General features: G+C 43.6%; 1 protein-coding gene across 3 annotated transcripts in view; it reads left to right on the top strand.

The window, feature by feature from the left end:
* Zmat4 (zinc finger matrin-type 4) overlaps positions 1-25,112 on the top strand; it is a 359,933-nt gene that overhangs the window by 117,284 nt on the left and 217,537 nt on the right. For all 3 annotated transcript variants that reach the window (XM_041673989.1, XM_041673990.1, XM_041673991.1), the window contains one exon: positions 18,988-19,077. In XM_041673989.1, coding sequence (XP_041529923.1) covers positions 18,988-19,077 — 90 coding nt within the window. The remainder of the gene's footprint in view (positions 1-18,987; positions 19,078-25,112) is intronic.

The raw sequence follows: 25,112 nt of genomic DNA, 5'->3' as shown, positions 1-25,112 counted from the left end.
CAGATTTACTTGTGCCCTCTAGAGTCTCCAGTCCCCAGCTCTCCCTCTCTCCACTGCCTGAACTGTAGGTGACATGCCCTGTTACAGTAGATGACATGCTGTCTTTCAGAGGCATGATCAAAAGGTGTGTGGTCTCTGTGTCTAGCTTCTTTGACTGCAGAGTCGTGTGTGTGTGTGTGTGTGTGTGTGTGTATGACTGTATGTTGGTTAGCTTTCCATCACCATAGTGAAATAAAGACACAATCAATTTTTAAGAAGGAAAAGGTTTATTTTGGCCATCATTTTGTAGGTTCTCTTTTGTAAGTGAGCAGTATCATTGGCTTTGGACCTGTAAAAGGCAGCATATCACCACGAGAAAATGCGGGGGACCCTCATGGCTAGGATGTAAAAATGAAGAGGCTGGGGTATATTATTATTATTTTTTTTTTTTTAGGCAACACATCTAATAGCCTAAAGACTGATCCATGTTCCACCGAGTTCCATCATTTTCCAATGACATGAGCCTGGATAGCGTGCCTTTAACACGTGTTCCTTTGGGATACGTTATGGATCCAAACCATATTAATACTGTTGTGTGTATCAATAATTCATTCCTTATAGTGTCTCCCAGTTTTTCCAAAGGTAATATTTTTCTAGGTTTTATAGTTAGTTCTGTGAGTGTCCACTACTGAATTAATTTTGCATTTTTGTCAAAAAAAATCAATTGATGTATGTGAATCCATTTCTGGCCACTCTGTTTCACTTATCTGTTTTTCTATATTGATATCATTCTTCAGTCTCTTGATTACTGTAGCATCAATAGTGAGTCTTGAAGTGGGTAGTACAAGTCCTTGTTCTTGCTTATGGCTGCTTGGGCTTTTCTAAATACTTTCCACCATTCATTTTAAAATCAGCTTTCAAATTTTTATTTTTTTCAAAAGATGACAGATTTTGATCAGAATTACATAATCTATAAGTAATTTATAGGCAACTTGATATCTGGATAATACTAAGCCTAATAATCTGTGTGTATGGCATACCTTTCCGCTTATACCAATCTTCTCTAATTCCTCTTGTGCATATTTTTTGGGCCACGCCTTCATTTCTCATATTGTTAATGCTGTCTATCACAAATGACCTTGATTTAAGGACATTTGTGATTGTTGCCACACAGTTGATTTTGCAGGCTTATTTTTGTACCCTGTGACATTACTAACTCACCAAGGTATAGCAGCTTTTCAAAAAATTTTATGGTAATTTCTGCTCTTACTAGCTTGTTTGTGAGGTAGGTTTTCTTTCTTTACATTCATAAATTTGAGGATTACTAACTAATAATAACAAGCAAAACATATTTCTTCAGCACTTTTACAACGGGAGAGTCATCCACCATCATCTGCCAATAGCAGGCAGAGGAGTGGGGAGGTTTCCAGTAGGGGAAAGAACAAGAAATTTTGGTGTCTGTTCAGGATTCTGTGCATATGCGGAGGTCTTGCGTGGCTTCACAGAAGGAGAAGAAATCCATGATGAGTTTTAGATGTAGTTTTTTTTCCAGTTGACATTCAGTGGAAATGGAGGTAAAGTTAGACAAGCTATCAATAATTAATCATATCCTGGCTTTATGAAGCTGATTGCTATACAACAATTTTAGCTTCTTTGGCTACAGACAGCAGCTTGCCTTTCTGGGCTGGTTATTGTGAACCACAGGTTGGTTTCTTGGGCCACGCGTTGCAGGTCTGACATCTGCTTTCATAGTAGTTGAACCATTCTTGCATTCATTCTTTCAATTTGCAGTCTGAGTGGTTCTCTTTTTCTCGATCACTAGTCTAGAACCACACACAAGGAGTTACGACATCCGAGGGAACAGTAACCCTTTAACCATAAAGTATAGCATGAACCCAAGGCTTTCGTAGATTGAGGATGTTTACTTCTATTTCTACTTCTTAATTTTGCTGTTATTATTGTAACCTGTGTATGTAGGATGCTTGTGTGTTTCTGAAGATTCTCCTGACTCTCCTATCATCTTGCTGTGGGAGTGCTGGGGTTGCAGACCACATACCAGTGTACCCATCTTTACATGCTTGGATTATGGGAACCTGGATGCAGATCTTCATGCCTTTGCAGCTATACTTACTCAATGAACCCTCTCCCAAACCCCTATTGCTACTTTAATCAAGATGCTCCCCTCCCTGCAACCAGGAATTTATGCTGGATTTTCTTTCGAGACCACTGCAGTGGGATTTGGAATTCCAATGGCTTATTTTTAAGTGTTTATCCCACCCTTGTGTTCTTGAGATAAATCTCCTTTGGCTATGATTTATTATCTTTTTGACACATTGTTAGAGTTGATTTTAAGAATTTTTCACAATCTGTACTCATGAAGAAAGTCATCTCTTTATTTTCTTTTGTTGTGATGTCTGTTTTGATACCAAAAACATGTTTACAGCACAGGGAGTTGACATGTATCCCTCTCTCAATTTTTTTCTGGAGAATTTGTGTGCAGTGATTCTCTTTCTTCCTTAATGTTTTATGGAATTTCCCGGTGAATCTAGACAACTGTGATGTTTCCTTTGTAGAAAATCTTTTAACCATAGATTAGATCTCTTTAATACACTGCCCTCAAGCATGTTTGCTCTTGCGTGAGCTTTAGTAGTTTATTTTTAAGCAATTTGTTAATTTTATCCTAGGTCATATAATTGGCAGGGCATCTTCCATGACAGTGTAGCAAGTGTAGGCTCTGAGGCGATGTGTGCTCCTGAAACTGGTGTTGCTGTGGAGATGGATGCTGGTGTTGCTGTGGAGATGGATGCTGGTGTTGCCTTCCTCTCTCTCATCTGTTAGTCCCAAGGCTTATCAGTTTTACTGATCTGCTTTCATTGATTTTGGACTCTTTTTCTCTTTTCTACTTTGTTGTTTTTGTGCCCCTTTCCCCACTTTGGAGATGTTTAAGGTAGAAGCTAAGGCCATCATTTTGAGTCTGCTCTTTTTTCTAATTCTCAGCAGCCAGTATTATAATTTTGGATGCATTTTTCAAAACCCCCATGTCATGAATATGCTAAAATTGATTGAAATTTTCAAATTCTGCATATCATGATTGGGAAGTTAAGATGATTGCGATTTTAGAGATGGTTATGTTCCACCTTTATAGTTAAGGAACCAAATTAGCATCTTGAATTGAATTTATGTACATCCAGTGATGCGTCATTAAACTGTTCTTGTGAAATTAGTGTTATGATGCTATATATATTTACACTCAAAAATAATCTGTTATATTTTAATGTCTGTAACTGATTTTAGAAAAGCGTTCTACCTAGTCCTACTATTGGATCTAGAATAGCCTTTGATGTAATGCAGCTCCACTCTCCTTCTGCTTGGGCAGTCTGTCTGTGTCTGAGGTCCAGATCCTCTCAGGGCCATGCTATTAGGCAGACTAAAGCCTAAAGAGCCCAAGGTCCGTGGCTGTGGGAATTCTGACTAGTAAGAGATGCAGAGGAAGTGCGTGAGATTGACAAATAAATGGATGCTTGTGAACGGGGATATTGAGGTTTCACGTGAGAATGTGTGTGCTTGTGCATGCGTATCACGGGGAAGCTGCTCTCTTTCTCACTAGTAGCTCAACCTAATCAGTTCTTATTCCAGATGACTTGTCATGGTGCTGTGGCTTGACATCTGTGTGTAACGTCGTGAACAGTTTGGATAACAAACTGTAGCTGGAGGTCTCTTTGTTGTTACACTTTTATCTAACAAAAGAAATGTAAAAATATTAACAGGCTTCAGTATTCGTTTCCTCCCTTCTTCGTGTATTACTTCCCTCTTACCCAAGAGGAATAGCATTGCAAACAGTAGGAGCTGGATGAAATGGGACTTGAAATCAGTGTATACCCCTTGATGGGTCCGTTAGAAAGGACTGGGTGGAGTACAGATGGAGGTGTTCAAGGCACTAATTTTTGCTGGATCCTGAATTCAGTAAAAAAGAAAGGTACTAGTGACCGTGGCCTCCCTCAGCTGCTGTGTTTAGCAAGAACCAAACAACTGCTGAAGACAGCTAAGCCCTCTACCCCAAATAGTCAGAAAAATTTTGTAGCCCTATCTCACCATTCCTCAAAAGTCCAGTGATTTGGATGAAGCAGTCAGTCACTGGTCAGGTAGAAAGAAGTGGGCAGCCCTCCTGGGGATCTAGTTCAGAGCAGGTGACGAAGGGCACGGTGTGGGGCTATAGCATCACGTGATGCCGGTGATGCTCGGATGAAGATGTTATTATTTCCCTCGGAGGAGAAATCTCTACCTCGAATACATGACTCCACTGCTCGAGCACCTCTCGGGGGGCTTGGTTAACTTTTCTATACACCTGTTGATCTGCAGCTGTCTTCAGAGAAGAACTCTGAATGAAAATTAGATTGTCAAGTATGACGAGGGCAAAGGCGAAGTCACAGAATACAGACCACGTGCTCGAGAGAGACAGGCAAAGCGGAGGCTGATGGACAGTTCTGTTTCCTTTTGCTCTGACATCACTCTCCAGGCAGACTTGTTCACGTCTGAGTTCAATGCAAGCAGCCTTCTTGGTCATCTACAGTACCCTCTGCTGTTTAGCGTATAGATGATTCATCAGAACACCGTCGTTTGCTAAAGGGGTTTCAGTGAAGAATTGCACCATATAAGCTGGGGAGTCGTGAAACTAGCACTGTATTTGATAGACTAATTAAATGAGAACAATAAAAACCAAAGACAGAGTGACCTTATGTGTTAGCATGGGATGATCTGCTGAAGGTCTGACTGAGGGGCGAGCCTTGGGTAGACATAAAAGATTGGTCAAGCAGTATACTGGCTGTGTCTGCTCTTCCCGCGTTTTTTGACAGTGCCCTTGAAGCACAGTTTTTGCAGACATTTTAGAGAAGTCAGGCTGTCTACTTTTTCTTGTCACATGTGCTTTTAGTGTCACATCTCAGATGTGATTGCCTAGTCTCAAGTCACAGATATTTACTCAGTTATTTTCCCCAAAGAGTTTCACAGTTTTAGCATCTGCAAGGCTGGGCGTGCTCTTGGAGTCAAGGTTCCCGTCTGACCTGAGGTACGAAGGAAGCTTTACTCTTTATATGTAGATATTCAGTTATCTCAATGCCACATTTGCTGACGTGTTTCCGAAATCAATCAGCCACAAATGTAAGGGTTCATTTATGAATTTGCAATTCCATTTTCTCAATCCATACCTACCCTTATGCCACCCTGATGTGACTGCTCTAACTTCATAGTTGAACTGGGAAATGTCACCTCATCAGCTCTGCTGGTTTTGGGGATGATTTGGGCTAATCTGAATTCCTGTCATTTCAGGATCTGTTTGTGTTTAAATGTTATTTTTGATGCTACTATAAATTAATTCTTTTCTTAATTAACCTTTTGGATAGTTTGCTATCTGGATTTAGCAAAGCAGTTGGACTTTAGATACTAATCATGTATCTCGCAACTTGGCTAAATTAGTTCGGAATTATTCATTCTAATGCCTTTTCCCCCAATAGATTTATCAGGGTCTTGTCACCCATAAATAAGTTACATTTTTTTAAAAAAATTGATTTAATTGATTTACAAAGTAGCAGGCTTCCTTATGGATTTTTCGGACATCTTTAGCTCTGATTGTCCCTCTCCCTTCTCCTACTTCCTCTCCCTGCCCCTCCCTCCTCCTTGTTTATCTTTTCATCCCAGTATCCCTCCTTCCAGTTGCATGTCACATGTGTTGCTTTTAAATTTAATTTATTTTTTATTTATGTGAGTATGCATGTATGTGTGGGTACATACACCCATAACGCACATGTCGAGGTCAGAGGTTGGCATTGGCGGTTTCCTTTTCCAGCTCTTGTTATTTCTGAGACAAGTTCTCTTGTTGAATCTGGAGCTTGCTACTGTCGTTAGGCTAACTAGCCAGCAATCCCCTGAAAGCCATAGACCTTTGATTGCTAGTGCCACCATGCTCAGATTTTCACATGGGTGCTACAGATCTGAACTTGAGTCTGCTTGCTTGCACAGCAAGCGTTTAACATGCCCTGAACATCTTCCCCGGTCCCTCATACTGCCCATGTTTTACTAAGATTGCAATGATATTTACAAGATTCATTATGGCCTGTCGTCTTCGAATATAAATAGTTTTGCTTTTTTTTTCAAGTTCTGATGATTTTTTTTTTGAACCTAATTGTGTTGTCTGAACCTCCCATACAGTGCTGAGTGGAAGTGGTCTGGACACATCATCCTTGGATACTTCTGTTCTCTCCCCATCAGTGATGCTGCCAGGGTTTTCTATGATGGTCTTTGTGACTTGGACCACTCTTCCTCTTTCTAGTTGTTGAGCATCAAGGCATTTTTGATAATGTTGAGATGGCCGTAGGATTTCTGCTTTCCTTTCTGTTAATGCCACACATTACATTAATAAATTTTCATCTGTGGTGGCGCACGCCTTTAATCCCAGAACTCGGGAGGCAGAGGCAGGTGGATCTCTGAGTTCGAGGCCAACCTGGTCTACAAAAGCGAGTTCCAGGACAGGCTCCAAAGCTACAGAGAAACCCTGTCTTGAAAAAGCAACCAACCAACCAAACAAAAACAGTAATAGTTCCCTTGGTTATGATTTGCATGTCTGCTTTTTTGTTTTGTTTTATGAGATCACAGTTTTATTTTATGTTGGCACTATCCTCACACCCATTAGAGACATTTATTTCCCTTACTTAAGATTATTGGCTCATCTCTTTGATGGTTTTGGTTCACCCTGTTTTGTGCCTGTTTGCCTGTCAGTGTTCTAGATGAAGACAGAGACCCTGTAAAAGAAGTAGAACTGTGAGGGTGGATGGGGCTTGAGTGGGCTAGGATGATAGCTAAGGGGACTTCTGGAAGCAGTGAGGAAGAGGAGCTAACAAACAGTCAGGAAAGAGAAAAATCTTGGAACCCAAACTTGACATTTGGGAAATTGGAAAGCTGGAAGTCTTTCAAGTGATGCCCCTGCCAACAGATTTCCTGTCAGCCCTGCCCTTCCCTGTCGCCTTGTTGGGGGTCCTGGGGAGGGTTAGGAAAGGAGGGGGAGCCATGTTAAGGTTTGCTAAAATTCACATTTCTAGAGACTATCCAGAAACTAGTGGCTAGCTTTCTGCATGCCGTCATTTTCATGAGTGGGTCTAAAAGCTTTTTGATGACTGCATGAATCAGAAACTGCTGTTCCCAGGACTAACAGCCTTTGAGGGAGAACGGAAAGGAAAGCGTGTCTCTGGATATGTTCTGTCTCCATGAAGGCAGGTGATGAAGTGGGACTGGGGAATCGGAGCCCAATTCAGCCCTCCTCAAGAGAGCACGTTTGTTCATTGAGGGGCATAGAGGTTCTGGAGTGTGGCTTAAATAAAACCACCGTTTGCTGAACCACCTGTCTAGAGAAAAGGAATTATTTCAGAAGTTCCCTATTTTCCTTTAATCACGTGATAACTCAGAACAACCTGCAAACACGCTGAAATTGGGGACTCGAGACAAATAGATCATTTGAAAAGCAGGCAGCACCTGGGCTGTCAGTGATGGAGTTGCAGCTGGTAGCATATGAAGGTTCTCTCTGAGAGCCTGAAAAGCAGTGTTAACCAAATCAAGGATTTCTGGGGAAGAAAAGATGCTTCTGAATTCTTAACTGTGTTTGGGGACTCTGCAGCATGAGATTCAAAGGGGGAAAAATGCCTGTTTTCCCATCATCAAGTAAAACAGTGCTAGGGAAACTAGTCTCTCAGCATCAGAGCTGGGCCCTAGAACTTAAGCACCGATGGGGAACAGACTCCCTGTCCTGCCAGGCTTTAGTGAGGCAGTGCTTTGGTGTGTAAAACTAGCTCAGATTCATCTGTGTGTAGTAGTGGTGTGGGTACCAGGGGAAGAGGTGGGGAGGCCACATTCTTCTTAAACACTGAGAAGTGCTCTTCGTAACCTTTGACAGCAGCCTTTGTGGAGGAGAAATGTTATCTTTGCAGATTATAAATGTTATCTGAGAGTATAAATTGTTTTAACAATGACACAAATACAATTTTCTTGTTTTAATTTAAAATACAGTTACATTCATTTTCCTCTTCCCTTTTCCTTCCTCTAACCCCTCCCATGCTCCTCAAAATCATGTCTTCTTTCCCTTTAGATTTTTTTTATCTTTTAGTTTATACATTTAGTGCCTAAAATCATATAAACAGACATCTGTCAAGTCCGTTTAGATTTATTTATATGGATACAATTTCAGGGCCGACCACTTGGCATTTGAAAGCCAATTAGGGTGTTCATTCTTAGGACTATTCCTCTTTCTCTTGATAAAACTTTCAGACGTAATTACATTTCAAGTGTAGTCAAATAAGAATACAATTTTCTGAAGGAAGAATAAGTTCTTAGGCAAGCAGCTATTGTGCTTTATCAATTTATATACATATGTGTGTGTATATATATGGTTTTTTTTCCTAAACTGTCTGAAGTGGAGTCTGATTAAGTTTTACTCTGTCACCTGATTCACCTGGTTACTTAAACTGTTAGTGGGCATTTGTAGAAAGCTGTTGTATGGAGAATATTTAAAAGGGCATTATGGGACTGGATCAGGGCTATTCAAAGAATGAGAACTAAAGATTTAGTCTTAGGAACAGTTCAGTTTGGAAGTAATTATATATATATATAATCTCAGGGTGAAAAGTGATAGGGTGAAGGAGTCTCTAATGTGCAAATGTTACATGGAATAGTGAGGCCATCAGACAGGTTGAACAGCACGTGTGAGCCCCCTGCTTCTGGAGACCTCTTTGCGGGTGTTGGGGTAACTGCTCTACCCCATAGCTCATTGCTTTGGGGGCAGATCCTCTATTATAGGAAGTTTTCCATGGACTGGACTTCACTCAAGCAAATGATGAGTCTTTCACCTATGGCCATAGCAGGGCTTTTGTGAGGAGGTGATATTTTTATACAATATGAAGATTTCCCATAACTCAGCTATGAACCCTGAAAGGCTACAGCACGGGGCTGATTGGCCTTAGTGCTTTCAGATTTCAGAGGATCTGGCAGCTTTGTTCCTTCAAGTCATCTCGGCCTCTCTGACTTTAATCACTGATCAGTCTAGCATTAACTGCCCTGCAGGGGGCTTAGCAAGGGATATAATTTTCATGTTTCTCCTCCTCATAAAAAGTAACACAAGAAAGACCTAGATGGGCCTGCTCTCTTGTTTCTCCCGTGACTACTCAAAATGCACAGATGTCATAGAGACACATTTAGCTCCAGACACACCACAGGGGGAAAAAAAAAAAAACCTTTCTCGGTGTCTTAGTGGTAATTTAATTTTTTAAATTGCAAGACTTTGATTCAAAATTGTAATGCGCTGATGTAGTCACTTATGCTTGCAGACAGCAATATGGATCTTGTACAAATATGTTTATACAGTTATGGTACATCCCGCGGTACATGGTTCTCCCAACCCAAATGTGTGTGCCCTAACACGCTACTTATTAAGAACAAGCATTTATTTCAAATGGTTTAAAAATATTTCAGGAAAAAGCAAGGTGACCTTATTCTAGGAATTTTGAGACCACTTTTTAAAAGGCTGGACTGATTTCTGAGTATATAGAAAAGAGACTAATACAGCATGCAGTGTAGATGGGTGACCTTGGTGTTGCTCAACTGGCCTCTCACCATATGAGACAGACCGGAAGGCTTGAGAGACCCTCTCTTGCAGTTTGGAAGCCAGAAGTCCACCAACAAGGTCCCAGTGAGATTGCTTTCTCTTCTGTTGATGGGGCTGACTGGGCTGCAGACCAGGAGGGAAAGAGACAGAGGAGAAGGGGTAAAGGGAGGGGAGAAGGGGAGAAGCCTACAGGTGCATCCCAGAGACAGTGGTCATATTAACTCTGTCCTGTATGTGAGTCATGGTGTCTGCAGCATGTGGCTCTTTCCCTTCTGCACCCTCCATGATAGTTCCATTTTCCCCGGAACTCATGCTTCTTGCTCCTCCCGAGGCTCCCTGCTCCTCCCCGAGGCCCCCGCCCTGCTGAGGTCTGTGGGTCTCTCTGACCCACACTGCAACATTTGGGTTTGGAGACACCAAAGATATCTTCCTTTCAGGGCTATGAGACTGAGGTAAGACGTAGCCAGTGCTAAGTCACTAGGTTTGTAATGAAGCAAGAAGATTGTGGGTTTTTCCTTCTTCACAATGGGAATGATTTTCATTGAAAAATTTGGAAAAATCAAAGACATAAGAAAGTTGAAATCACTTGCAATAGACCATTGTTCTCATTTTGTGGGTTGTGGCCCCTTTGGGGGGTCTCATCATATCCTGCATATCAGATATTTACATTATGACTCATAACATAGCAAAATTAACAGTTATGAAGTAGCAACATAATTTATGGTTGGGGGTCACAACAACACAAGGAACTAATATTAAAGGGTTGCAGCTTTAGGAAGGTTGAGAATCATCGAATTAGACAGTATAATTCCTTTACTTTGTTTTCCCTAGACTTACAACACATATATGAACATGTACAATTATTTTTGTTTATGAATGTGATATCCTTCATTTTATGACTTAAAACTGACATTTTCTTAAAATTGCTATATATACTTTTTTCCTATTATTGACCAGTGTTCTGTCTGCTAATGGCTGTGCCATCACCTATCACAAAATGTTTTCTTAATATTTACCTTTCTTGTTTTAGAGTATTTGACTCATAGTTCAATAGTTACCTTTATAAGTGAGATGCTGTATGTCTTTAATTGATCCTTGAAATAAATTCATAGAAGTACGATTGCTAGCTGCAGTAAGCCTTGCCTTTGATATGTATTGTCAAACTTCTGCTGCAAGAGTCTGTGGCCTTGCTACCTCTGAGCTGAGTGTAGTTAAAGTTTTACTGCCAATATGGATTGTGTGTAGTTGAGGAATCTGCACCACTTTGATGAGCAAAAAATAAATCTTATTTTAATTTAAAATGGTCAGGTTGCATTTGGATGAATTTTTAAAGTGCCTTTGGTGGCTCTTGTTTCTAAAATTTTATTTATTTCTTTTGTCTAGCTCAATATTGCATTTTCGGTATGAATGTCTTATGTTCTGTCAGAGGCCTGTTTCAAATACTGGTGTGTACAGGCTGGTTTTATGTCCACTTGACACATTTCGGAAGAGGAAACCTCAATGCAAAATATGCCCCTACCGGATGGGCCTGTGGCAAAGCGTGTAGGGCATTTTCTTGGTTGATTAACTATGGGTAGTGCCACCTGATGTGGGATGTCCTTCTGTATATGTGTTTTTATTGGTTACCGAATAAAGCTGTTTTGGCCAATGGTTTAGCAGAGCAAAGCCAGGCAGGAACTCCAAAATGGAAACAGAGACAGAAATAGAGAGTAGGTGGAGTCAGGGAGACATGTGTAGCTGCCCAAGGAGAAAGATGACTGATCCTCACCCTCGCCCCCCTCCCCTACCGGAACCTTACTGTTAAGCCACAGCCTCATGGTGATACACAGATTAATAGAAATGGGTTAATTTAAGGTGTGAGAGTCAGCCAGGAATAATCTTGAGTCAGTGACCAAACCGTGTTGTAATTAATATAGTTTCTGTGTGATTATTCAGGTCTGAACCAAAGAGGAGTTTCTGCTAACAGCCACCCCTGGGCAGGTGCTTTTAATTGCTGTTGGTAAACAGGCAGAACAAGTCATGGAGAGCAAGCAAGAAGCAGCATTCTCCCTTGGCTGCTACACTGGTCCCTGCCTCCTGCTTGCTTGCTGCCTTGGGTTCCTGCCCTCACTTCCCTGGGTGACGAACTACAAGCTGTAAAACGAAATTAGCCATTTCGTCCCAGACTGTTTGGGTCCCAGTGTTCATTGCAGCAGTAGAAGCCCTGACCAGGCCCCTGCTTCGTGTTGTGCTTCTCCCGGGCTCTTTTCTCACCCATTCACTGCGTGTTTGTTGCTGTGCCTTTGGTTTCACTGATGGAAAATTTCCCAAGTCAAGGCTAGGTATGTCCAGCTAGTTTCCTTCGGTGCAAGGGCTTTTAATTTTACTTCATTTGTTTCTATTTGGCATCAGTATGGTCATTACGGATGTGTTCTGGTCTTGCAGGTAGGAGTTGCTTAGTTCCAATCCTCCCTCTCCTCCTCACCTTGGCTTTTCAGACAGGATCTCAGCTTGTTCCAGCCAGCCTCATGCTGACTTTGTAGCTTCAAATTCATGATCCTCTTGCAGCCTCCCCAGCACTGGAATTACCCCCGTGATCCACATGTAGCCCCCCCTTTCACTTCTCTGTCCCATTTGTCTCCAACACAGTTTGTTTCATCTTAACTTCTGCGAAGATCTGCAGCGCAACTCGCTCTTGAATGCTGTGAAAGACTCTGAAATTATGTGATGGCATTTTTAATTTCCCTCCTTTATTAACTCAGACGCTATCATCTCAGTCAGTTGTCTGGTTTCATTTTTCAGCTTGTACCCTCAGTTTTTTTCTCCTCTCATTAAACGACACAGCGTGGACGCCATTGACAACTTACTTCTGTTTGTCCTTGCGCGTACTTGGAAAATAATCGTCTGATCTCTCCTCTGAAGAACTGCTGAACAGCTGTCCTTGGACTGTGGGCAGAGCTCAAGCGATTGGCTGCTTGGCATGGGCAAACCCCCGATTCCCATCACCAACTACACTAGAAGGTTCCCCTACATCACATAGTGTTTTACCGTGTGCCGCTCACCCTTGGTAGGCAGGAAGCTAGAACGGGTCACCACACCCTTCTGCTGTGTGTGCATTGGCTGTGCATTGGCCAGGCTACTGGGATCCTTTCAGGATCTTCTAGCCAATTTCAGCTTTAGAAGTGGCTAGAACCCTGGGAAGGAGGCCTGAAACCTGGGGTCGGGCAGTTCTGACCTTTTCTGTGATAGTAAAAGCTTCCCCCAGGCTTTTCCCTTCCTGCCTTTCTCTGTGGTCCAACATGCACACTCACTGAAGAGTGTGAAAACTCTGTAGTTTTCCTGTCTTTAAACTTGAGTCCTCGTGTGGGGGTGTGACAGCCTAGCCAGTGCGCATGTCCAGAGTCCCGGGGCATGAACCCTCAGTGGGATCCTACCAGGGCAGCTTTCCTTCCTGCTTTGAGAGGGAATTCCTGTTTCCCATTGGACAGTTCTCTGAACCCCAGTGAGTTAGACTCCTGGTGTTTGCTGTCTGGAAATACCTCAGACATGGTGGCCCGTGGAAATCACAACTCTATAATTTTCAGTTCGTGCTGGGCACTCTCCTTCCCTCCATGCTCTTGGCTTTCTTTAGCTGCTTTCTGGAGGAGGTATAGTTAGATGGCTATGATGAAGCAAGATGGGAAGAGACTCATATCTAAGAAATCAAGAACGAACCACGATGATTAAGATCGCACCTCTCCTGCCAGCCTCCCAGCTGAGAAGTGAGGATGAACTGAGGAGCCGAACTGTGGAAATTCATGAAGGCGGCTTGAGGAGTGACGTGAATGCAAGCTTGATTTGTTATCACCATGTTGGGGTGAGGAGAAGCCTCACTGGAAACAAAACTCAAGTTAGACTTTTTAAGAAAGGACTGTGCTATCGTGGAAAATGGCTATTTTGGCAAAATGCAAATCAATTCCGGTTCCCATGCTCTCCCTCCCTTCTGCTCAGTAATCTGAAATAGAGGTTTGCAATACTCCTCCATTCTCCCCAAAGTACTCCCGCTTTGTGTGCTTTCTAGGAGTGTCAAGAGATTGTTTCATCATAAGAAACCTCTCTTCAGATAGGTCTGACCCAGTGCAATGCCCAAAGCAGGGCAAAGGCTTTGGGTAAAGGAGGAGACTTGGGATTTCCCCAGGCCATTTAGGAAGCCTCTGGTTTCCAGGAAGAAAGAAAAGGCTTTTGCTTAAAATGCAAATACAAAGGCCAGAGAGAACCAGGGTGACTCTTAGCACTGGAAAAGCCTATTAGTTCCTGCTCACCTTTTCTTCCTTCAAGTAATTGTCCTTTCTCTCTCCTGAAACGCCACTAGCTTCATTAAAACCTCAGAGTCTTTTTTTTTTCCTTCTGGAAGTTGCTGTCACTTGGTAACTACTTAGTCCTCTGTTTTTTTTTAACTTTTTTTTTTTTTGGTTTACATCATGTATCCTGATCCTAGATCCCATTCTTCTCCCTGTCCCCTTGCTTCCTCCCTCTGCCCTTGCAACCTGCCCTGCAAAACAAAATTTAAAAGTAAATTCAAAATACTAAGGAAAAAAAAACAGAAAAAAACCCCCAAAACAAGCAACAAAATAAATAACCAAAATCTCAGTATGGAGATTTTTGTGTGACCCAGTGAGTCACACAATTTATATACCCCTTAGTCCGTACATCTTTATGCGTAAGGGTTCATTGCAGCGAGTCTACGTTGGGGACCTTGCTGGGATAGTGCTGTGACAATGAGGGAAAAGCAGGTGGGCTGATCAACCCCGCTACCACCCAGGGCCAGAACCAGGGCTATAAGTCAGCCCAGCCCAACATCCACCTCATCTGTGAACTGCTGGAGTGTGCGAAGAGACCAGACCTACAGATCCAAAGCTGCAGGCTCTCCATGACACAGGGCAACCACAGGATACCCAAGAGGAGTCCCAGCGAGGGCCCTGTATCGGCAGCGCAGCAGAAACCAGAGGCCTTCATCCAGACCAGTGACTCTTCACGAATGCTGACTCTGTCCTTTTATGCTTTTAAAAGACAGCACACATTGTCAGTAGTGACAAATCTCGACAATATAGCAAGAATGTGTTGTCACTGTTCTTCTCAAGGGCACAGTTCTAGTAACGTGGACACAATGACCACCCTCCTTAGTGCCTGTCAGTACAAACAAGCTGAAAATTTCACCACAGTCCACAGCACACATGCTTGCTATGGCGTCATGTGTGCCAGAATAAAGTCTGAAGTATGGAGTGAGTGATTTTGCTCTTGGGTTCAGAAGGATCATGTTTAATATCAAGTGTCCCAGTGAAGAAAACATGCATTTTGAGCATTGATAAGGGCCGATTCTATCAGTCTATGCCCCCAAAATGGTGACTTTTATTAGATGTCACCATACAGATAAAAAGTAAACTTAATACAGAATTTCTGTGGTGTTAGTATTCATATACTATTGCTACCTATTTTAAGAGATAAGTAAAAAACAAAAGCAAGAAAAAAACCTGTACTCCTTTTAACCTAACAGATCTTTTTCTTGTTCATTTCTTCCTGATACACATATGGCCATTGCATAATTTAGCTTGGTGTTTGGTGTTCTTATTCCCCATTCCTCATAGGCAAATGCGTTTTCCAAGTCTCCTGTTTGCATGAGGCCATTCGGCTTCTGCTCTAACCAGACTTCTGCTGTTGACCCAGCTGCTCCCTCCCATGTTTGTGTTCAAAGTAGGCAATGCTAAAGTGAGCATCTTTGCTGTGATTTAATTTTAACTTTCTGTGGGAAGTTTGTAGAATAAATGAAGGGGTATTTTGGTCCTAAATTTCCAGGAATTTCTGGAAGGTATGGGTTAGAGAAGTCAGTTGGAGGCACATAGTTAAGTGGTTCAGAGTGTCCCGATAAGGCTGGAGTGAGAGCCAGGACTCATGGGGATGCTGGTACAGCACACTGAAGTCTCAGAAACAAATTTTGGGGACCCTTTCCTATGGTCAATCCAAAATTCAGTATCTTAATTGGAAATGGATTCCTCCTGCAGAGTAGGCTGGCTGCCACTTTCCTTCAGGGTCAGCTGTGGGTAGAAATGTAGGATTTCTCCTCTGGCAGTTGGAGAAAGTGATGGGGGTGGAACCAAGAAGCCCATGTAGGAGGTGTGGGCACTCATGACAGAGGAACCAAGGTGTCTTCATTTCTACTCTGGAGTCTGTAGTGGTTCCCAAGTCTTTAACCATAGTCTCAGGCAAGACCATGTCTGCTCTGTGCAGATTGGACCTCAGAAGCTGCAGCAGAATATCAGGTGTGTGGTCATCAAAATGGCTGAAAAGCCTCAGATCCCAGCCTCTCTCCTCACTAATGGATTCAGAGAAAGGCCTGCCATCTGTTTGCCTTTTCCATCTCAGCTAACGGGGTCTCACTAGTTCGTCAAACTGCAGTCCAGTAACTTGGTGAACTTTGCTTTTTTTTTTTTTATTGAAAGAAAAAAAAAAGAAATTCCAGCCTCCCATTTCCCTCCCCCTCCTCCCACTCTTCTCCTCCTCCCCCCACTCCTCTCCCCTCCCTCTCCAGTCCGAAGAGCAGTGAGGGTTCCCTGCCCTGTGGAAAGTCCAAAGTCCTCCCCGCTCCATCCAGGTCTAGGAAGGTGAACATCCATACTGGCTAGGCTCCCACAAAGCCAGAACATGAAGTAGGATCAAAACCCAGTGCCATTGTCTTTGGCTTCTCATCAGCCCTCATTGTCCGCCATGTTCAAAGAGTCCGGTTTTATCCCATGCTTTTTCAGTCACAGTCCAGCTGGCCTTGGTGAGCTCCCAATAGATCAGCCCCATTGTCTCAGTGGGTGGGTGCACCCCTCATGGTCCTGACTTCCTTGCTCATGTTCTCCCTCCTTCTGCTCTTCATTGGGAGCTCAGTCCGGTGCTCCAGTGTGGGTCTCTGTCTCTATCTCCATCCATTGCCAGATGAAGGTTCTATGGTGATATGCAAGATATTCCTCAGTATGGCTATAGGATAGGGTCATTTCAGGTTCCCTATCCTCAGCTGCCCAAGGAGCTAACTGGGGACATCGCCCTGGCCACCTGGGAGCCCCTCTAGGTTCAAGTCTCTTGCCAACCTAGATGTTCTTCAATAGAAGAATGGATGAAGAAAGTGTGGAATATATACACATTAGAGTACTACTCAGCGGTAAAAAACAATGACTTCTCTAATTTTGCATGCAAGTGGATGGAAATAGAAAACACTATCCTGAGTGAGGTATCCCAGACCCAAAAAGAAAAACATGGGATGTACTCACTCATAATTGATTTCTAGCCACAAATAATGGTCATTGAGTCTATAATCTGGGATCCTAAAGAAGCTAAATAAGACGGTGAATCCAAAGAAAAACATATAGTTGTTATCCTGGGTATGGGAAGTAGACAAGATTGCGGGCAAAAAATTGGGAACTTGGGGGTGGGGTGGGACGGGGTAAGGGGAGATGGGGAGAGAAAAGTAAGAAGGGGAGAATGGGGGAAACTTGGGGAAACGGGATGATTGGGAGAAAGGAAGGATGGATAGAGGTGCAGGGAATCACATAACTTAATTAAGGGAGCATCTTAGGGTTGGCAAGAGACTTAAACTTAAACTTTGCTTTTGATGAAGAGTCTTTTCAAGAGAAGTAACTGACATCAGGAAAGGAGGCTACGAGGCTACGAGGCAGGGCCACACTGTGTGAGGACTAGCCATGTCGTCACCATGTCCTCTGGCTGTGTTGGCCTGTGTGGATGTGAACAGGTACCGCTCTGTTTACCAGTTCCCATGTGCATCTGCTTTGCCAACCACCCAGGCTCTGTGTCCTGAAGACTTTTGAGTGGTCCTTTTTGATGTCCTGCTTGTAGCTATCTTATCTCCCCACCATATGGTAAAAAATGTATGTAGGTTTTAGTAATCAGCATTACACACACACACACACACACACACACACACACACACACACACCCCAATACTAGCTTGTACCATATCATTCTCAAACATATTGTAGAAGCTGAGAAATGTTGTTGAGTCCTGACATATCCTCACAGGTCTCTAGTTCTCCATCCTATCATTTCCCGTCAAGAAAACACTCCAGCCAAACTTGATTAGCACTCACTCTGGAACCTAGAGATGACCGTAGTGTGTTTCTAGCCACACTGTGGTATGTATACATTTGTAAGATTTCCCATGCTCTGTTAACTGTGTTTAAACTCACTTGAAGGCCTCAGAAAGTGTCTGGGGACTGTTGGGAAGTGTTGTCTTCTTGTTCTGGGCAGAATAATGGAATTAAAAGGTGATGAATGAGGACGGCAGGGCGAAAGGATTTATAGAGCTCCAGGCAAACAAAATGCAGCTCACCACAAAAGCGCTTTGCCTTTGTGGCTAATCGGTAAGAGTAAGCCATCATCTGGGAGGCTGGCTAGTGCTCTGCTCTGAATGAAGACAGAGTGGAGTAGAAAGAGGCCTCCAGAAGAACGTAATCTCCAAGTAAAGGGATGGGAAAGTGGAGCGGGATGAGACTACAGGAGGTTAGGAACTGGTGCAGTCCATGGCAGAAAATCAGAGCTGTGGAAATCAGAGCACTTCATGTGAAATCATCTCATTCGGTTCTCACAACAGCCGTAATAGCATTGTGTTCATTTTTCATGTGGAGAAAAATCAGGCTTGTTTAGACTAAGAATATCCTCCGGTCTGACATCATGCAGTGAGCAGGGGCTAGAGCTGGGCCTGGGACTCCGAACTTCAGGAATGCTTTCTTACTACACTCTTTCCTGCTTCAGGGAGCGCATGGAAGTCATTCCAATATTCTTCAAAGCGATAGCAGTCAGGCCTAGGTCATTTGATCACAGGACTGGGGATAACAGAACCAAGATGGGACCCATTTCTCCTTCTGGCCTTGGGCCAGTCAATGGTGTACAGACCTTCCCCATTTACCTGAAGTTATTGCTTGTGTTGCCTGTAGTGCGCTTGAGCTCAGAGTAGTTGCTAGGCTTGCTGCAAGTGCCACACACCTGTGGGGGCTCCATGCCCCAGATCTGAGCTCGGGAGACGTGAAGTGAACATTCGAGTGCTGGCTTCATCACAATTGACCTGTGCATAATTTCCTCTGCCTGCCTGTTTTTTGACTACAAATGCATGGCATAAAGCGAACTGACTCGTAACTCGTGGTTGCTGTTTTTATTTATCCAGAAATGATATTGGCTTGGGAACTTAGATCAATTCAGTCTACTTCAAGCAAAATCCCATGGACTCTGCAGGAGTACAAGGAACTACTTTCTACTGAGAAGATCTTGCCTTTGTGGTCGCTGTCTGCATTTTCAAGTTCTCCTCGTAAGAGGCCACTCTTTTAATAATCTCTCCTTTTGTTTTCCTTCCCCAGAGTCGAAAACATGCAAGCAAAGTCCGGCTTTATTACATGCTTCACCCCAGGGATGGGGGGTGTCCTGCCAAGAGGCTCCGGGCCGAAAATGTGAGTATGTGGGACCGCATGATGTCATGGGTGACTTGCTACGAATTTTGCAGGTGTAATAATTGTAGGTGTGTTCAGTTGAGTGCCAAGGCTGAAAGAATAGAGATAATGTTCATTTACAGGCCCCGTTACAGAGGGAAGTGATTTCTGTGTGTTGGCTTGCTTTTTCTTTCCTACCAGAACTTGCTAATACCCGTCGGCTTTTGGTGATGTTTTTCTGGAACCCTCAGAGAAAGAAGGTGCAGAGGTGCTGGGACAGAGCCAGCATGGGTGACAGGAAGACAGGGCCCCCAAAGACAAAGTGTGGGAAGATGAGACCTAAAGGGCAAAATTGCTAGAAATACCAAATGCTTTGTTCTTTACATATTTGATTTTTCTGCTGTGTAGAATGGAATGTCGGCCTATTAATTTATAATGAAGACTGTACATACCTTCTGCAGAGAGACAGACTCTTTGCAGAAGAGTCTTTTTTTGATCAGTGGCTCCCTGTCCCCTAGGAAGAGTTTACTTAGGAAGACATTGAACGCTGTGGGGCTATTTGAGGTTAATGTCAGAGCACAGGTTCATTCCATCCAGGCTTTTTCTCTTGGCAGGGTCTGCTGTGTGGCACATCCTCATCCTCTAGCTATAGAGGTCCTGCATGCTAACCCTGAACACTGAACACATTAAACATTGGGTTCTGAGAGGCTGTGGTATAGAATTGGTACTGAGTGCAATTAGTATATGGGATTTGATCCTTTTTTAAATATGTAATTCCTAGATGAAATATTTCATGACATAGCCATGGAAGATTTTCTGGGAAGAAAATAAAGGTTCAAGAAACTCTGTGTGCCTGAAGGTGGAGCGTCCTTGGGCGGTTCCAGTGTCATGTATGCCACTTAGCACTGTAGCATGATCTGATTGCAGGTAGACTGACCTGAACACCGGAGTTGTCGTCACCGCCAGGCAGGGCAGCATTTAAAGCTTGTTTGAGGGAAAAGATGGCTCGGAAAGTTTACAAACTGCTGGAGTCCAGGACTCACTCAATCTGCTCTTCACTTGGCATCTGACACAAGTAATTGGTCTTGTGTCACCTCTGTGGAACATAGGTCCTGTGACTGTTACAGCAATCGGTAAACACGATGCACAGTGTGCAAAAGTGGCATAATGAAGGAACAAGTAGGTGGGGCAGACATACTGGCAAGAGAGTGGGAGAGAAGTGAGGCCTTAATGGTGCATAAGGATTAGCTTTGGTAACACAATGTGTCTACTACTAACAGTGTTCGAAAAGAACCCAAGAGACAAAATGTAGGGCAGTCCTGCAGAAAGGTCCCAGTTGCTGCTGAGGGCCGAACGTTTGCTGGGTCTGGAATGTGAGTGGAGTTTATCAGAAGGGTGCAGGAGGGAGGGAGAGGATGCCAGTGTCTTAGCTGTATGCCTGTCGAAACCACTTAGTTTCAGATAAGTGAGCCTTGCTCAGCTTTTGTGGGGCCTCAGAATCCTGTTCCTACACTGAAATCATGCCTCCTGCTGATGAACAGGTAGTGCAGAATGTTTTTTATTTCTCAGAATAACCCAGTGGTGGTACCTGGATCCTTCCTTGGGAGTCATGAGTGCTCAACTCTCACAATCAGGAGATCATGAACTTCGGGCCTATTGGATTACTAGCGATTTGGAGATAGATTTATTTGTTACTCCCATATATAATCATGAATGCTGCATATATTTATGAGCTTATTGGAGGCTAAGGACTAGGAACTGAAAAGGAATGGGTCTCAGACTGGCTTTGTATTTGTAGACCGGAGGACACAGCCTTTGCCTCTTTGAGCAGATCCATGATCTGCCTCACTTGGGCTCTGCTCTGGCCAGTAACCTTGGACACCAGTTATAGAAGGGGAGATATTTGGGTTTAAGAACAAGGAAAAATTTCAAGGCTTCTTTACTTAATACCCTTTAGAAAACTTTCCCTCTCATGTACCCTGGGTTTTGGAAAATTTTTATATACCAATGATTTATCAAATCACTTTCCATAACTTATTAATCATACCACAAAAGCAAATCATAAACAGAAAAACAACAAGCTAATACTGCTTTAAGTGAAGACAGTTGGTGGTTTTATTACCCCATGTGTACATTTCATAGGTAAATATGCCATTTCCACAATACATTCTGATAGGCTCTGTGTAGTCCTGAAACTCTCAGTTTCCATCTGGGGCTCTGTGAGTATATGCTGTTTGGAGTAACTTTGCCTTGTAGAGACTCACACTAAGAAAGCAAGGGAATGAATATATAATAGTCACTGACCAACCCATATAGGAAAGGAGAAAGCTGTCTTCCAACAGGTAGTATATAGTCCAGCCAAGGAGAACAATCTGCTGTAAGTCATACTTAGACGGTGGTGAATTGCTCTTTCTGAAAACAGTCCAAGAGCCACTAACTAGCTCTATAACAAGAGGCAGCCAGCTAAAGCATTCTTGATCAGTGACAGCATCCCTAATCTTCATTCCTTGCTGCTAGTTTAGGGCCAAGCAAAGAATGGCAGGCATGCACCCCTAACAGTGGCGTGGGGTGCTTTGCCTCTAGCTGGCCTTCCCCTAGTTTCCCCCACAGCCACCTAGAACCAGGGCATGCATGCCTGAAGGCTTCCTTGTTTTCTACGAGAAAGCTTCCTTCTTTTCCTGCCTTTGAGTCTCCCTTAAATCTGCCTGATGGTGGTTGGCGCAGTGGTGTATCAGGCACTTATATATCAACTAACTCTTGCACTTGTAGGGTCTCTGCTCGTTTCCACAGGGCTGTAACAGGTTAACAGCAGCATCAAACTCTCCAGCTACATACGGAATGTCACTCATATTTGCTTAACACTTTATTCTCGCACCTTCCTGCTGCCAGCTCTCTGCTAGCACCCTGGATCCCCGAGGGATCCACAGGTCTTCTGACTTCCCTGTTCCTTCTCCCCTCCCTGATTCCTGGCGCTGTGGCACATCTGTAACCAGAGGAGCGCTTCCACATCCCCACCCCTTAATTCTAGAAAAGAGGGTGGCTTCTGAAAACGGAGAAAACGTGTTCTTGGATTTCCCCAGACTCCTTGTGCGTGCCTCTCTGACCCTGCTCGCAGCCCTAAGAGGATCTGTGGCACTTGCACATGAAGAATGGAAGAATGAACAGCCTAGGTTTTAAAACCCTCCATCCATTTCTGTCTCCTGTTTCTGCATTTCTGGCTTCCTAAAACCCCCTCCATATACTTATTCTTAAGATCGTAAGACTCTGCAGGTGGCGCTTCTATGCCCTACGCCCCCACCACCTTTGCCTGAAATTTTAGAGCAGGGCATTTCCCTTTGAGGCCAAAGAGTAAAATCAAATATGAAACAATTTTTTTTTTGTTTTGTTTTTTGTTTTTTTTTTTTTATTTTTTTATTTTTCGAGACAGGGTTTCTCCGTAGCTTTTGGTTCCTGTCCTGGAACTAGCTCTTGTAGACCAGGCTGGCCTCAAACTCACAGAGATCTGCCTGCCTCTGCCTCCCGAGTGCTGGGATTAAAGGCGTGCGCCACCACCACCCAGCTTATGAAACAAATTTTTATAGCTGATTGTCTTAAAGTAATTTCCGACACACTGGCGTCAGATGGGCTCGAGAGATGCACCAACCCATAGTGACTCTGCCTGCACCACTGGCCTTCTCATTATCTTCTCCCCATGGATCACAGGCTCTGCAAACATCTATTTAGGGAGCGGCTCTTTAAGGAAAACTGGGACTTAGAGTTTGTTGCTTTTGATTCTCAAAAGGTATAAGTAACTGCCAATCAAAGCTGCCAATCACTACCAAGTAAACAACATATTTTTATATAGTTATATAATTCTCTGTAAAGGGTGAAGCTTGCACTTGGTTAGTGCGGTGAGGATGCATGGGTATGCTTTCTTTGAGGTCTGAAACATTCGCCATGGCTTGAGGACCTCCAGATCCCGGCTGTCTTGGAATCAAGAAGGGAATTGAGGGTGGTGTGTCAGTCTCATCTCGACTTTTCTTATTACTGAGGTAAAAATAAATATATGTGTCATGATATATATGCCATGGCATGCCACCACTGAGCTTGCTACCCTACTTCCCCCACTCCTGTCCCCAAAACTTCTCAAAGCTGCCTCTATCCTTTGGCATTAATGCTGAGCCCTGACCCGGAACAATGCTACCTGCTGCCAGGGTACAAGTGCAATAGCAGCTGGCACTTGCCACGTTCTCCTCATGTGTGTTCTAAGCAGGTGACACACTTAGCAGTGTTCACCCTCGACCTCTGTGTAAGGGAGAGACAGACATTATCCACACTATAGAGACGGAATGACTTGACTCCAGTCACACAGCTGGTAAAAGACAGAGACGTGTCTGGGAAAAGAGAAAACAAAATCAAAGAGAGCTGCTTCTCCTGCGCGTGTTGTCTAGCTTTCCCATGCTACTTCCTGAGACAGCTTGCATGCATCCCTGCATGCGGGAAGGCACTAGCCACTCCCTCATTTGAAAGGGGTAGGGAGTTTCTATCTGTCATCCATGTATTAACACAATGTGCTCTGTGCTTCTGTAGAGTGCCTGGGCACAGAGAAGGCATTTCCAGTTGCCCTTGAGAAATTACTTCAGGCTAGGCTTTCTAAGCCGGACGACACCTAGCGAATTCCTGTGAACCACTGAGAAAAGTGGAGAGGGCTTCTGAGTGTGGGGTCAACGTGCGCCATAGCTTTAGGGAGACAGAGGAGAAGCCCAAGGCATTGCTAGTATGGATAGCACTCTGGACTGCGGCCGGTTTCAGACCAGAGTTCTGGAAGAGAAAAAAGTTCAAATGACTTGAAGTACTCCCCCTGAAGACTAGGTGAGTGTTTGCTACTCGCCTCCCTCCTGTCTGTGGTGGCAGTTGCAGTTGCTGGCAGAGCCTGGTTCTTTCTCTGTACTCTGATCTTCTAGAAGGGTCTTAAGAGAGGGCGTTTAATACTTTTGTATAGACCCTGTTTCCAAATAAGAGCTCATGTCTAAAAGGTCATGAATATATATGGAGGCGAGATTATTCATCAAATACAGTGTTAGAAACAAAAGTCTGGGCGAGAAACTCAATGTGGTGGCATGTGTCTGTGTTCACAGCACTTGGGAGCTGGAGGCAGGGGGATGGGGAATTTAGGTTCCTCGTTGGTTACATAGGGAGTTTGAAGACAGTGAGGGGGGAGAGGAGAAGAGGGGAAAAGTGGGGAGATGGGGAGACTAGGGAGATAGATGATAAATAGTTGATAGATAGATAGAATATGAATGTCTGAACTAGTATGCACAGATAGCAATCTTTCACCTGTAGCCCTAACATGTATTGTACCTGTTTTTTTTTTTAATATGGTACGAACTAGGTTCATAATGAAAATTTTAAGGCAGGTGCATTTCCACACCCGCTGAGTGTTTGGCCTCCCAGACTTCAGAGTTAGAAGACGGGGTTCTGTTCCTGGCTCTACTGCATATTAGTTCGATAACATTGTTTTGAACTGCTAAACCTTAATTACTGTGATTATAACTGGGGCTGTAATTACTGCTCTTCCTGTCTTTCACAAGTGTGAAGGGGCTCAAATAAAATCTTCCCTTTTGTGAAAGAGCGTGATAGAGTAGGAAGGGTATGGGACGTATTCATGCAGGGAGACTTTTCTTCTTTGTCTTCGGATTATTTCCCGACCTCTGGGGACTCCCACAGTTAATCAGCCCGTTTAACCCCTGTGGGGCTTCTGCTGTGTGTGCATACAGGGGTACATTGCAAAGGACACATGAAGAAGAAACGTGAGGCTTGTTGCGCACCTGGAGAGGAAAAGAATATATAAGGAAATGAAACTGTTAAATGTACATCTGTGTCATCCGTGTTAATGAAGCAGGTGACCAGAGAAGTTATTGCTTCCCCAGGACTTAGAAAGTTCTAGAGGACTGGATAAGGGTAGTATAGTATGGGGTTTGCTCAAGGTAGACCCTTGTACAGAGCAACCAAGGCAAGTAATGTCTTGTGGAGACCTAGTGAGGCAGAGACTTCCAAAGACCCTCCCTACTGACTTA

This window comes from Microtus oregoni, unplaced genomic scaffold (assembly GCF_018167655.1).
Source record: "Microtus oregoni isolate MIOR12 unplaced genomic scaffold, Mior012 000024F_ref0000369, whole genome shotgun sequence".
Lineage (NCBI taxonomy): Eukaryota > Metazoa > Chordata > Mammalia > Rodentia > Cricetidae > Microtus > Microtus oregoni.
This window is presented reverse-complemented; position numbering and strand designations above follow the sequence as displayed.